At 45.9% G+C, this 14402-nt stretch overlaps 1 protein-coding gene across 1 annotated transcript in view; it reads right to left on the bottom strand.

Annotated features, from left to right (window-relative positions):
- The window catches only part of TCF7L1 (transcription factor 7 like 1), a gene marked incomplete at its 5' end in the record, with an annotated part of 158532 nt that overhangs the window by 12900 nt on the left and 131230 nt on the right, over positions 1 to 14402 (bottom strand). Inside the window, one exon of the mRNA XM_082851498.1 lies at positions 10398 to 10481. Coding sequence (XP_082707624.1) covers positions 10398 to 10481 — 84 coding nt within the window. The remainder of the gene's footprint in view (positions 1 to 10397; positions 10482 to 14402) is intronic.

Below are 14402 nucleotides of genomic sequence, written 5' to 3'. Positions count from 1 at the left end.
TAGGGAAAAAAATGTAAAAAATACCAACACATGGAGCTGGAGGAATCGGACTCCCTGACTTCAGACTACACTACAAAGCTATAGTAATCAAGACAATATGGTACTGGCACAAGAACAGAAATATAGATCAATGGAACAGGATAGAAAGCCCAGAGGTAAACCCACACACCTATGGTCAACTAATGTATGACAAAGGAGGCAAGGATACACAATGGAGAAAAGACAGTCTCTTCAATAAGTGGTGCTGGGAAAACTAGACAGCTACATGTAAAAGAATGAAATTAGAACACTCTCTAACACCATACACAAAAAGAAACTCAAAACGGATTAGAGACCTAAATGTAAGACCTGACACTATAAAACTCTTAGAGGAAAACGTAGGAAGAACACTCTACGACATATATCACAGCAAGATCTTTTTCGATCCACCTCCTAGAGTAATGGAAATAAAAACAAAGACAAACAAATGGGACCTAATGAAACTTAAAAGCTTTTGCAAAGCAAACTACAAACAAGACGAAAAGACAACCTTCAGAATTGGAGAAAATATTTGCAAACGAATCAATGGACAAAGGATTAATCTCCAAAATATATAAACAGCTCACACAGCTCAATATTAAAAAAACAAACAACCCAATCCAAAAATGGGCAAAAGACCCAAATAGATATCTCTGCAAAGAAGACATAGGGATGGCTGAGAAGCACATGAAAAGCGGCTCAAGATCACTAATTATTAGAGAAATGCAAATCAAAACTACAGTGAGGTATCACCTCACACCAGTTAGAATGGGCATCATCAGAAAATCTACACACAACAAATGCTGGACAGGGTGTGGAGAAAAGGGAACACTCTTGCACTGTTGGTAGGAATGTAAATTGATACAACCACTATGGAGAACAGTATAGGTTCCTTAAAAAACTAAAAATAGAATTACCATATGATCCAGCAATCCCACTACTGGGCATATACCCAGAGAAAACCATAATTCAAAAAGACACATGCACCCCAATGTTCATTACAGCACTATTTACAAGAGCCAGGTCATGGAAGCAAGCTCTATGCCCATTGACAGACAAATGGATAAAGAAGATGTGGTACATATATAAAGTGGAATATTATTCAGCCATAAAAAGGAATGAAATTGGGTCATTTGTAGAGACGTGGATGGACCTAGTGACTGTCATACAGAGTGATGTAAGTCAGAAATAGAGAAAGAAATATCGTATATTAATGCATATATGTGGAACCTAGAAATATGGTACAGATGAACTGGTTTGCAGGGCAGAAATTGAGACACAGATGTAGAGAACAAATGTATGGACACAAACGGGGGAAAGCGGCAGGGGGTGGTGGTGGTGGTGTGATGAATTGGGAGATTGGGATTGACATGTATACACTGATGTGTACAAAATGGATAACTAATAAGAACCTGCTGTATATAAAAATAAAATTAATTCAAAAAAAAAAATAAAAGAAAAAACAAGGGAAGGGGTGTTGGGAAGATGGATGAAATAAACACAGCAAAATACTGACGGTTGTTAAGGCTAGGAGATGGGTACATGGGATTTCTTTGTACTGTCTGGTTTTGTATATGGTTGGAGAATTTTGCAATAAAATTTTTAAAAAGAAAAAAACAAAGAAACTGGCAAACAGCACCGAATGGGTGGAGAGTCAGGTACAAAGCAGAAATATGTGAGTTATATTTAAAATGCAGGTCTCCTCACTTTAACACTCCGTGAGTTATTAGTACTGGTTCCCATTAGGTGGCGTCATTTTCCAGAAAATGGACTGGAAGGTGGTGGGTTCTCAGAAAGAAAAAGGAAGGTAGACTTTTCCTTGGTCAGCCTGGGAAGATGAGGCCTCTGGGACTGATTAGCAAAAATCACTCCCTTTAGGGCTGACTCAGGCAAAGCTCTCCTAGGAGGCTACCCTCCCAAGAAAAGTTCCCGCTCTTTTTGCTCCTTCGCTGTCCCCAGGGGCAGGATGTCCACAGCATAAACCCAGGCCAAGGGTAGGAATGTTGAGAACCAACACGCACCTCTCAGTGGACAGCTTGCTCTGCAGTGCAAAGAGCACGCCCAACCCAGAGTACAGGTGTTCCCTGGGCAAGGTAGCCCAGTCCAGTTCTATCCAAAGAAGAGCATCTCAGAGCCACCTTGGACCTGAATCCTTCCAGCCCATCACGCAGACCCACCCCTTTCCCAGCTCAAGTGTTTCTTGTCTGTTTTGGTCTGTTTCTAGGGTTGGTCCAAGCCAAAGTTCTCCCTGAAACTCCTGGTCCTGAGGAAGCAATTCATCCTCTCTTCTACTGTTCATGACTTTCTTCCAAGTTCTAAGTAAAGCCCACGCATCACCATAGATAGACCAGCCACCTCTCCACAAACCATCCTTCCATGAGGCCCTGCCACTCTCCACCACCTGCTTCTCTCAGTAACTGGCTTGAGGACTTCACAAAGCCTCTTGCCCCGAGTGTTAATTCACTACCTCCTTTTCTTCCTGATCTGAATTTCAGCGATAAGAAGGATAACGTTTTTTAGATCAGGCAAAGAGGAGCCTTAATTCTGTGGGATCACCTACAAAGCAGACACAGACCACCCAACAGGCTGCCCAGAAAAGATCCTCAGAGGTGCACCGGGTTGCTAACTGTACCTGACTTTATATGTTTAAGAAATATGCTCGGGACTTCCCTGGTGGCACAGTGGTTGAGAATCCGCCTGCCAATGCAAGGGACACGGGTTCGAGCCCTGGTCTAGGAAGATCCCACATGCCGCGGAGCAACTGGGCCCGTGAGCCACAACTACTGAGCCTGCGCATCTGGAGCCTGTGCTCCGCAACAAGAGAGGCCGCGACAGTGAGAGGCCCGCGCACCGCGATGAAGAGTGGCCCCCGCTTGCCGCAACTAGAGAAAGCCCTTGCACAGAAACGAAGACCCAACACAGCCAAAAATAAAAAATAAATTAATTAAAAAAAATGCTCTATCCACAATCAATCGTTTGTTTAGTGATTGAGAAAACCTTCTCTTTTAGTGGGCCAGAACTGTTTCTTCAAGAGACTATGTGCTCAAATGCAGGACTTGGGGAAAAAAGGAAACTGGTTTGTTCCTAAAATACCAGTCCAGTCATAGCGGTGGATTTATAATATAAGCAGGGGCAAACAGGAACTTAATTAAAGTTGAGGGAAAAAACTCCCAATTCTCTCTGTGTGCACACACACACCACTCTCTAACAAATACTACTTTAAAGGCGAAATGTAAGCTCTTTGCCAATTCTGTCATCGTATCCTATTAAAGAAAGGAAATTTGAACATACGTCTCCTATACAGAATTTTCGAGAGAAATGGAAATTCACACTTTTATTTATTGGGTAGATGTTTGTGGAGACTGTCTACACAGCAGGGACCGAGTTGGGCAGTCAAAGGGCTGGAGGCCAACAAGCAGAGGTGGAAAGAACCTGGGTCTCTGACGACATGGCTGGATTGCTGATCTAATTGGCCCTGCAGAAAATACGGATCACAGGTATTTATGCTGCATCAACTACGTGCAAGGCACAGTTCTAGGTCTCGTGAACGCACTAGAAAATCTTGTCTCTTTAGACAAAAATACCTATCCTTGCGTTAGGTACATTCTAATTGGTCAGACAGACAGACAATAAGCCAAATAAATAAATAACTAAAATATTAGATAGTGATAAATGTTAAGGAGAAAAATCAAGTCAGGGACGGCAGATAAGAAGCGAGGCAGGCGTGGCTTATAAGTTACACACGCTGACCAGGGGAGGCCTCAATGAGAAAATGACTTTTGAATGAATACACGAAGGCAGTGGAGTGAGATGTGTGGGCGTGAGAGGGAAGGGTGTTTTGGCAGAAGGCACCCAGCGCATTGGCTCCGAGGTGGGCAGGATGCTCCGCGTGTTTGAGGAACCCCCAGGAAGCCAGTGGACTGGAGCGCAGAGAAGAAAATGACAGGATGAGAGTCTATATTAACGTACTAACAAATATTCTCTGAGCTCCTCACAGGCAGCAAGCAGTAAGCTGAAGGCTCTGAAAGATGTGAAGATAAATCAGGGTCTCTGTAGGGCAGCAGCAGAGAGAAAACGCTACAAGGAATTAGAAGGTGCTTTAGGTCCTTCTTGGAAGCAGTGGTACATTTCTGAGGTCTTTGCAAATTGGACTGGGCACAAAATTCTTGGTATAAATCTTTCCTTATCAGGACTCTCCCTTTTCTACTGTTTGCTGGCATTAAAGGCAGCAAAAGAGAATCCTGAGTTTACCTTTATTTTTGTTCCTTTGACACTGGCCTTTTCCTTTCTGCATAGATGCTTGTAGGAAAAAAAAAAAAACAAATTAAACCCTTACAGTTCAGACTGTTGCAAGTACGTGTCTAGGTAAATGTCAACTTTCATTTACTTTGTAGAATTCAGGTGAGTGCTTTCAAGCTATACGCTTGAGGGTTTTTATTTATTTATTTATTTACTTGTTTTTTATTTTTTTGGACATGCCGTGCAGCATGTGGGACCTTAGTTCCCCGACCAGAGATGGAACCCATGCCCCCTGCAGTGGAAGCACGGAGTCTTAACCACTGGACTGCCAGGGAGGTCCCTAGTGGTTTTTTTTTTTTTTGCGGTACGCGGGCCTCTCACTGTTGTGGCCTCTCCCGTTGCGGAGCACAGGCTCCGGACGCGCAGGCTCAGCGGCCATGGCTCACGGGCCCAGCCGCTCCGCGGCACGTGGGATCTTCCTGGACTGGGGCACGAACCCGTGTCCCCTGCATCGGCAGGCAGACTCTCGACCACTGCGCCACCAGGGAAGCCCCCTAGTTTTTGTTTTTAAAGCCCAGTTTCACTTTCTTATTGCCCACTGCCGTTTTTATTGGTTGTGTGGTCTCTTCTTCAGGAACACTATTTGTAGACTGGTTTTTAGCTTCTGTCCTCTATCATCATCTTTTTCATCTGTGCCATCAGCGCAGACTTGACTTGCCACGATGTCCATTCTGCTCTTCACTAAGAGTAATGAGCTGGGAGACACAAGTAAGGTTTCCCAAAAGCTAAATCTCAGTAGCAGAAACTAATAAAGGAATGATGGAGGTCGATAATCTTCAATGCCTGCCATGAATCATGGGTGCAAGTTTGATGAGAAACAGGGCATTTATGTAACTTCAAAGCCTCTCCCTACAGAGCACTTATTAATTACAAAGGGAAAGAATAACCTCACAGAGGAAACACATGTCAGACACCACCTTAATCAAACGGTCAAAGCCAGCATCACCAACTTTGGGACAAATGGACAATAAATAAATAAGAACAAATGGACATCGGACTCCCGACGTGATGCACGGAGAGGTGCACATCAGTGCGGTGGTGTTCTTGCCAAAAAAGCACAACCTGAATCTAACCATGAGGAAACCTCAGAGAAACCCAAATGGAGGGACATTCTACAAAATAGCTGGTCTGTACTTCTCCAAAGATGTCAAGGTCAGGAGAGAGAAAGGCTAAGGAACTCTGCGAGATCAAGGGAGACTAGAGGACTGGCAACGAAATGTAACCTGTGATCCTGGGTTGACCTGTGGACCAAGAAACACATACAGCTTAACAGACACTACTGGGACATTTACTGAAATTTGAATATATATTGTGGGTTAGGTAATATGAAATGTTAATTTCTTGATTTTGATAACTGTGCTGTGGTCATTGTAAGATACTGTCTTTCTTCTTAAGAAATACATCTGAAGTATTTAGGGGTAAAGGGACACAATGTTTCCAACTTACTGGCAAATTGTTAAGAAAAACTCATATATACTGCATGTGTCTGTGTGTGTGTGTGTGTGTGAGAGAGAGAGAGAGAGAGAGAGAGAGGGAGGGAGACGGAGGGAGTGGAGGGTGGGCAAGGGATGGGGCAGAATCTCTGGATCTAGATAAAAAGTATATGGGAGTTCATTGTATTATTCTTGCAATTTTTCTGAAAGTTTAAACTTACATCCAAATAAAAAGTGAATACTGTGTAGTAGGAATTGAAATCAGCACTGGAGGCAGAAAGGAGCAGCAACGGGCTATGTGATGAGTTTTGGGGTCTTCACAGGTATATTTATAAGATGGAGAAACTATACAATTTAAAAAGGGAAACTTCGATGAATGTTTTTAATTGAGAACTGGCATGCTGAGCAAAGTCAGGCTTCTCAGCTCTCAGCTCAGCTACTTCTTCGGAGCAGTGAGACAGTGACCCTTTAGGAGGGCTTCCAGGCCCTGCCTTCCATTAGCCATTGGATGCAAAGCTCTACGCCTTGCTTCTGAGTGTGGCCCAAAGCTTAGTGCTAAAACAGGGTGTTCACTATGGTTAAAAGAAGTATTCAGTCATCATCTAGAAAGCAAGTTACAGGTGTGCACACACACAGACAAGAGACTGAAATAAAATGCTTGTGGGTTGTGGGATTACAGGTCTTTTTCTGTGTACTTTTGCATTTTCCCAAGTGTTCTACACACACATGCATTACTTTTCTGGTTTCAAAAACGATTTAATTAGGGACTTCCCTGATGGTTCAGTAGTTAAGACTCCATGCTTCCAACACAGGGGGTGCAGGTTCGATCCTTGGTCGGGGAACTAAGATCCCACACGCCACACGGTGTGGTCAACAAATTAAAAAAAAAAAAAAAGATTTTATTAAAAATCCTGAACGAGAAGAGGAATTGGACTCAGAGGCAGAGAGGGGTTCAAAAGTGGGCATCTACCTTTCCCCAGATCACTGATTTTCCATCCATTCACAAATGCTTCCTGAGTACCTATGCTGTGCCAGGCATCATGACAGGTGCTAGGTAAACAAACGTGAACAAAAGAGTTGAGAGTCCTATCTTTGGGTTCGTTATACTCTGGAAGCGCATATATTTGTTTTGTGTGGTTGGGCACAGCGTTCCGGGGAGAGGGTGGAGGGAATGACACGGAGCAGGCACGTGGGCCACGGTGAGGGATCAGGGTAACAGTCTACACTCAGGGATACTTAGTTTTTAGAGCTTGTTTCAAAGACATAAAAATTCAAGTGGTAATAACACGTAATTCCATCCCCACCCTGGCCCAGTTACGGCTTATTTATACACATATCCCTGACAGGCAGCTTCGACATGACTCACTGCATCTCTCCAAGTATGCAGGCTGTTTCCTCCATTTGCCCTTCTCCCAGGGCCAAACTCATCTCAAAATATTTTGCTCATGATTCCAAAAGGAATTCCATAATCCAGTGTTTTCATTTTTCTAATAAAAAAAGCCAGCTGGGCTTCCCTGGTGGCGCAGTGGTTGAGAGTCCGCCTGCCGATACAGAGGACACGGGTTCGTGCCCCGGTCCGGGAAGATCCCACATGCCGCGGAGCGGCTGGGCCCGTGAGCCATGGCCGCTGAGCCTGCACGTCCGGAGCCTGTGCTCTGCAACAGGAGAGGCCACAACAGCGAGAGGCCCGCGTACCGCAAAAAAAAAAAAAAAAAAAAGCCAGCATCCAAACCTCCGACTACTTCCGGTAACCTGCTTCTCTGCTTACGCCTGCAGCCTACAGAATCCGGCATCTAATAAACTGGGATGGTCTCTGGCCCCTCCTTCCCTTTTGCCTCTGATATGCGCTGAGGGCATATCAGATTCTCAATTCTGGCTGCCCCTTAGAATCTTCCAGGGAGCTTAGAAAACTAAGATACCAGCCCCACCCCAGACCAGTTAAATCATATCCTTGAGAGAGCAGATGCTAAATTCTCCAGGCTTATTACCTCCGTTACCTTTGCAATGTGTCTGTTTGATCTGGCACCTAATAATTCGAGCCTTCATCACCTCTTAGTCTGCTAAATGAACAGTATTTTAATTGTTCTTTCCCTCTCTTCATCAAAGCAGTGCTAGTGGTGGTGGTGGTGATAGTAGCAAGCTAGCCACCACTGAGTCTTATTCTGTGCAAGTTACAATTCTAAACTCATTACAATGCGTGGCCTCATTTTCACACAACTCTGAGGTCAAGTCCTCTTCTAATTCCTGTTTTATAGATGAGGAAACCAAGGCAAAGAGAGATGAGGTAATTTCCTGCAGCTGCACAAGTAGGAAGAGGTGGAGGTGGGATTCAAGCCCACTTTATTAAACAACCTCCAACACACAGGCATCTCAGGTCTGGCTCCTACATACACGTACACACGTGTCTCTCAGAAGTCAGAATGAGAAGCCCTGACTTGAAAATGGAGAATGGCGGTCTTCTCCCAGTCTACAGAATTTCAAGTTAATGTTAAGGTTTTCTCCCATGAATGTTCTTTAAGTTTTTGAAGTCTGTTTATCTATATTAGAGTGCAGAGTGTAATAACATACAACTTACTAGAAAAGTATCCATTTTGCTGTCTACCATGTAATGTATCCACTGTTCCCGGTTTTCCACTCTCAGACAAAACATGAGCCCCTGCTCCACCGCAGTCCTGAGATCATATCCGTATAACACACATCTGCAGTGGCTGTAGGTTTGCCTGGCAGTGGGAACTATTGGTAGAGAACCTTATTAAGAGATTAGGGATTTCATATATTTTCATGCCACTTACAATGAGATAATAAGTGAGGATGAGTAGCTGATTTATTTAAGAAAAAGAATCCAGACAGAAAATGGAAGCTTAGAGAGGGCAAAAAAACCCTTGATAATGTCTATTAATACAGTCTCCCGGAGCCAATGAAAGAATTATAGGAAGCAGAGGGTTGAGAAAAAGTTGGGCAAATGACTAGACTAGGTATCAGATGGCAAATGGATTGGGGATGGAGGTGGAAGGTCTAGCTCTTGCGTGAAGTTGGGCGGTGAACATTAGAAGGGAAATAAGATGATGCATCACAGGAGGTGGAGGGCCATACACAGGCTTTTTATTTCATTTTTCAGAGCTGGATTGCTCTGCAACAGGGAGGATGGGAAACTCAAAGAGTCCGTGTGTTAATTTTAAAGAGAATTCACTTCCTCTAAAAGTAAATGAAGATTTTAGAAGATACGAAGACAGTATGTGAAGGATACTGGCTGGGGGATGCCACAGGATGGGTGGGGTGCGAGCAAAGATTTGAAACAGACAGCTGTGCTGGGAGGGGACAAGCCAACTTTGTTGGGGGGTGGGGGTGGGGGTTGGGATGCCATGTCCTCCACAATGACTGACCACTAGAGGGCGCCTGTACCTCGCGCTCGGCCATCCCTAGCTGTCCTGGAATCTGGAGGGCCACAGGCCCTACAGGCTACTCGGGACTTGGTGACTGTCCACAGACCTCTCAGGGCAGCCTGCACAGGACGGCTGGCCCTGTTGCTCGCTGGTTTCTCCTAGAGATTGTGAAACAGCAATCCCCACGTGTCTCCCCAGTGGATGGCTGTGACGGTCACCTCAGAACTACACATGACATTGCTTTGTGAACTACCAAGGGCTCTGCCACTGTAAGCTGGTCTCACGATTCCTGGAAATCATACGGGCTCACTGTGCCACTATGTATCTCTCTATGTATACCTTCCTTCTCCTCAACTAGGCTCTAAGCTTTTAACAGAAAAGGGCTATGAGGATATCTTAAAACGTCCTGAAGGAGATGAAATACTATGTCTGGATTTGCTTGAAAACAACCCAGTGTGGCTGAAGGGAACCACTGAAATTTGCCCTAATAAAGTTTTAGAAGCATCATGTATTCCCAGGTCTCCCTGTCTGTAAAATGGATGAGTCACACCAGCTGGGGTTCCTTCTAACTGGACCCTCTGTGTTTCTGAGATCCACTGCACAGGGGACAACATCAGTTAGCTCGTGGGGCACGTGGGTTGCCCCAAGCTCTTAAGAAAGTCCAGGAAAAGGGGGTGCAGGGTCCCGGCTGGGAACATCTCCCGTCCTAACGATTTCAGTCTGTTGCAAGCCCAGGTGAGGAGACCTGGTCAGATCCCATTTCTCTTCCTCCCGGGACACTCCAGACCTTCCTTTGTGGCTGTGTTGCCTCGGACCTTGGCAGGAAGGCCTCAGTTGCCCCTCGGGATTTTTGTTTGCCTATGTTTTAATTTAATTCTTTTCTCTAACATCCTTTATAGAAGAGCCTCTTCAAGTGTCGCCATGCAGCTCTGCAGGAGAATCGGGGGCTGCTGACCGAGCTCCAGCGGGAAAGGAGAGAATGGAGAACCCCGCTGCTCAGGTGGAGGGGCAGCAGGGGAGGACGGGGGTCACCAGCCAGGGGCAGCGCTGGCGTTTCCGATCGCACAACATCCCGGGTGGTATGAGCGCGTGCCGAGGTGGCCGTGATGGGGGCGTGTACGGGCAACACCCTAACTGCTGTGCCCCGACTCATTCGGCTCACACAGTTGGGGCAATACTTGCTAGAACTGTGGGAAGGTGGAGGCAGGGACATGGGACAAGACAGCGAGTGTCCCTTCCATGCTTTAAGGAGAAACGGACTTACCAAGTGTGCTGGGGACGGTGACCTGGTATCCTTGACCGTGGCGCTGGCGGGGACATCGAGGAGGGGCCATTTCATCTGCAGGTACTGCACAGGGGACAGAAAAGAATGCAGCTGGTGAGCGGGGGCCTCTCGTGCACCCCAAGTGAGCAGGGAGGCGCTCTGTGGTGTGGGGGTACGACTGTGGCTTATTTTACCTGCACGCTCCTTACTGTGTCAATGTCCAGAGATCAGAAGAGTGTAGAGCATACATTTGACAACCACTATTGCCACCAGCCCCTCCATCATTCTGGGGTAAAAACACGACAGCACAACTGACCAAAGTATTCAAAGACCCTATTGGTGAGGGTCTTTAGCGGTGGGACAAGCAAGGCGCATCAAGGGACCCAGGGCTCCCAGATGGTGATCCTGCCTGTTCATTTCCATCTCTTACAGCAGCATACACAACACTCCCCAGGAAATAAACAGCCTCTCCAGAACTATCTGGTGAATGAATGAATAAAAACCATCTGCCTGACACTTCCAGGGTCACGACTAATATCTGTGCATATTCAAGATGTGGACCTTTACTTCGTTGTAGTGTTTCTCGATCTTGAAAAGATTTTCCAGTACCCTACCCTCTCCCGTGTATTACTGCAAAAAACCCAAACCAAACAATAAATCCCCGACACACACACACACTGTCTTTAAATGAAAAGCCTCTCCTCAACCCCAGCACGGCAGAGTGTTGGGCAAGAGTCTGGGAGAGAATGGGTGGAGACGCAGTGACGGGCTCTGGAGTTGAGAGGTCACAGGTTCAGGTTCTCACTCTGCCGATTATGCTGCGTGACCCTGGATAAGTGTCTCAACAACTCTGAGCCTCAGTTACTTCATCCATAAAGCAAGGCGATTATCACTAACTTTACACGTTGTTAGAAGGATTAGGGACAATGTCTAGTATTGAACACAGTGCTGTGCACGTGGAAGACATTTGATAAATGGAAGCTATTATTTTCATAAGCAAACCATTAGTCTTTGCCAGGAGCAAAATACACATGTTGTCCGAGTGTCAACACTGATATGGTGCTTCTGGGCAGCAGACCAGCCATGCAGCCTCTTTGCAGAATTCTTGAGGCCACTTTGAAAATTCGAGCTCTAACAGAACGTGGTGACTCCTGGAAGAGTTTCCCAAGGAGACAGAAAGAAGTCTTTGAATCATCCCTTGCTCTGGTCATTCAATTTCAGGGGAGGGGGAGAAAATCATGATTTGGCCTTGAGCTCTGAGCACAGGTCAGGAAAGGAGGATGGGCAGTGCCCTTTTACTCTCCATCAACCACAAAAATTGACTGAGAGGGCAGGGGCTGGGCTTTCCAAAAAGTATCCACGGGCAGGAATAATAACCCAAGGACACAACTGCCAAGGGCCAGCGAGTGGCAGAAACAGCAGCTGGGATGGGCCTGGGATGCCTGGCCATGGGAGGTGGGAATGAATAAGGACTGCTCCACTCGGGACCCTCTGGTGCCCTGCCCCTCCCCCCAACTGAATGTCACCTCTATCCCTGTGCTTTGCTGATCCTATCTGCTTCCTTCCTTCACACCCTCACTCACCTATTTCCCTTCCCAGGAGCCTACACTTCCTAGACGAACTAACCGCGATTTAAAAGCCTTTGGCAAGTTAATAGCACTGGACAAACATCGGTCTAGTGAGTTAAACTCATTTCCTCAGTGAACAACAACATTTGTGCTACGGTGGCAGTTTTCAAAGCAGACTTACACACGTAAACCAGTTTAACCTCCGCAGCATCCCCGCTACGACAAGTCACGGTGACTGTCCTGATTTTCCGACGAGCTAATGGAGGTAAATTCAGGGTGAATGACTTGCCCACGTTATGAGGAGTTGGAGCTGAGGCCTCTTGACTTCCAATCCCACGCTCTTCACCACAACACGAGTCATAAAGCTTTTCATAACACTGTCCTCTTGAACATTCCACTGCCCCCCACAGCCTTTGCTCTGATGGCCTTTTCTCTCTCCTTTTCTGTCTCGCACAGGGTTGGCCACCCAGAAGCTGGATGAATACATACACGGCCATGTTCTCCTGCAGGGACACTTGAGGTGGCTGGAGCTGACTCACCCTCGAGTGCTAACCATCACACTCACTTCTCTACAAGCAGTATCAGGTGCTAAAGAGAAGCGTTCCAAATTTACCCCTCGCCACGTGAAACACAAACGAAGTGTTCCTAAAATCCATCAACTCTACCAGCATCTGATTCCCTATTTAGAGTCACAAAGGTCCACACTGAACACTTCTTCACTCTTGGTGCTTACCAGGAATGTTTCTTAGACCACGTCAGGGTGGCCCAGAGAAATCGATCTGAATCCTGGTTTGGGCCAGTGCTGCAGTTTTGGGTCTTTAAGAATACTACCCGCTGACCTTATGGGCTGTTAGACATAGCAGGCTTGTAGGGTGCCTGCACAGAGTTTCTCAACCGTGGCGCTATTGACATTTTGGGCTAGAGAATTCTTTGTCGTGGGGCTGTCCTGTGCATCTTAGGATGTTTGCCAGCATCCCTGGCTTTACCTCCTAGAATCCCTGCCAGTAGCTCCCACTCTCCAGCCCAGTTGTGATTAGCAAGGATGTCTCCAGACTTTGCTAAATATCTCCTGGAGGGGCAAAACTGCCCCCCCCCCCAGTGAGAATCACTGCTCTAGTGGTTGAGGAGCTGGTACCCACTATACTCTAAGATGCATGAGGGTCCACATGCCTTGGTACTGGGGCGATCAATGTACAAACATACATATAAACACATACACACACGCATAATAAGGGATTTTTAGTAGTAGCTACTATTTATGATTGTCTATCATGTGCTTGGTGGTTACGTACCCCCCAAGACGTCTGGGCTTCTGATGGGAGGAAACCACAGTAGCCTCTTCTCCCCTTGAGGTCCACTCTTTTTTAAAAAATTGAAGTATAGTTGACTTACAATGTCAGTTTCTGGTGCACAGCAAAGTGATTTAGTTATACATGTATATGTATATTCGTTTTCTTTATAGGTTATTACAAGATATTGAATATAGTTCCCTGTGCTATACAGTAGGACCTTGTTTATCTATTTTATATACAGTAGTTTGTATCTGCTAATCCCAAACTCTTAAGTTAGCCCTCTCCCTCTCCCACCCCATTTCCCCTTTGGTAACCATAAATTTGTTTCCTATGTCTGTGAGTCCGTTTCTGTTTTGTAAATAAGTTCATTTGTACCATATTTTAGATTTCCACATGTAAATGATGTCATATGGTATTTGTCTTTCTCTGTCTGACTTACTTCACTTAGTATGATAATCTCCAGGTCCATCCATGTTGCTGCAAATGGCATTACTTCATTCTTTTCTTTTTATGGCTGAGTAATATTCCATTGTATATATGTACCACATCCTCTTTATCCATTCATCTGTCAATGTACCTGTAGGTTGCTTCCATGTCTTGGCTATTGTAAATAGTGCTGCTATGAACATAGGGGTGCATGTATCTTTTCAAATTACAGTTTTCTCCAGATTCATGCCCAGGACTGGGATTGCTGGATCATATGGTAGCTCTATTTTTAGTTTTTTTAAGGAACCTCCATACTGTTTCCCATAGTGGCTGCACCAATTTATATTTCTACCAACAGCGTAGGAGGGTTCCCTTTTCTCTACATAGGGGCCACTCTCACTCATTAATTTTTTTTTTTTTTTTTTGTGGTACGCGGGCCGCTCACTTGTTGTGGCCTCTCCCGTTGCGGAGCACAGGCTCCGGACGCGCAGGCTCAGCGGCCATGGCTCACGGGCCCAGCCGCTCCGCGGCATGTGGGATCTTCCCGGACCGGGGCAGGAACCCGCGTCCCCTGCATCGGCAGGCGGACTCTCAACCACTGCGCCACCAGGGAAGCCCCTCACTCATTAATTTTAATGAAACCTGGAGGCTTGGAGGGTGGGTGAAAATTTTTAGCCCCATCCACTGCTGAAGTCTGGCTCTGTACAGATAAGACAGGC

This window comes from Leucopleurus acutus, assembly GCF_964270905.1.
Source record: "Leucopleurus acutus genome assembly, chromosome: 12".
In the NCBI taxonomy this organism is placed as follows: Eukaryota; Metazoa; Chordata; class Mammalia; order Artiodactyla; family Delphinidae; genus Leucopleurus; species Leucopleurus acutus.
The sequence above is the reverse complement of the archived record's forward strand: the minus strand, read 5'-3'. Positions and strand labels throughout refer to the sequence as shown.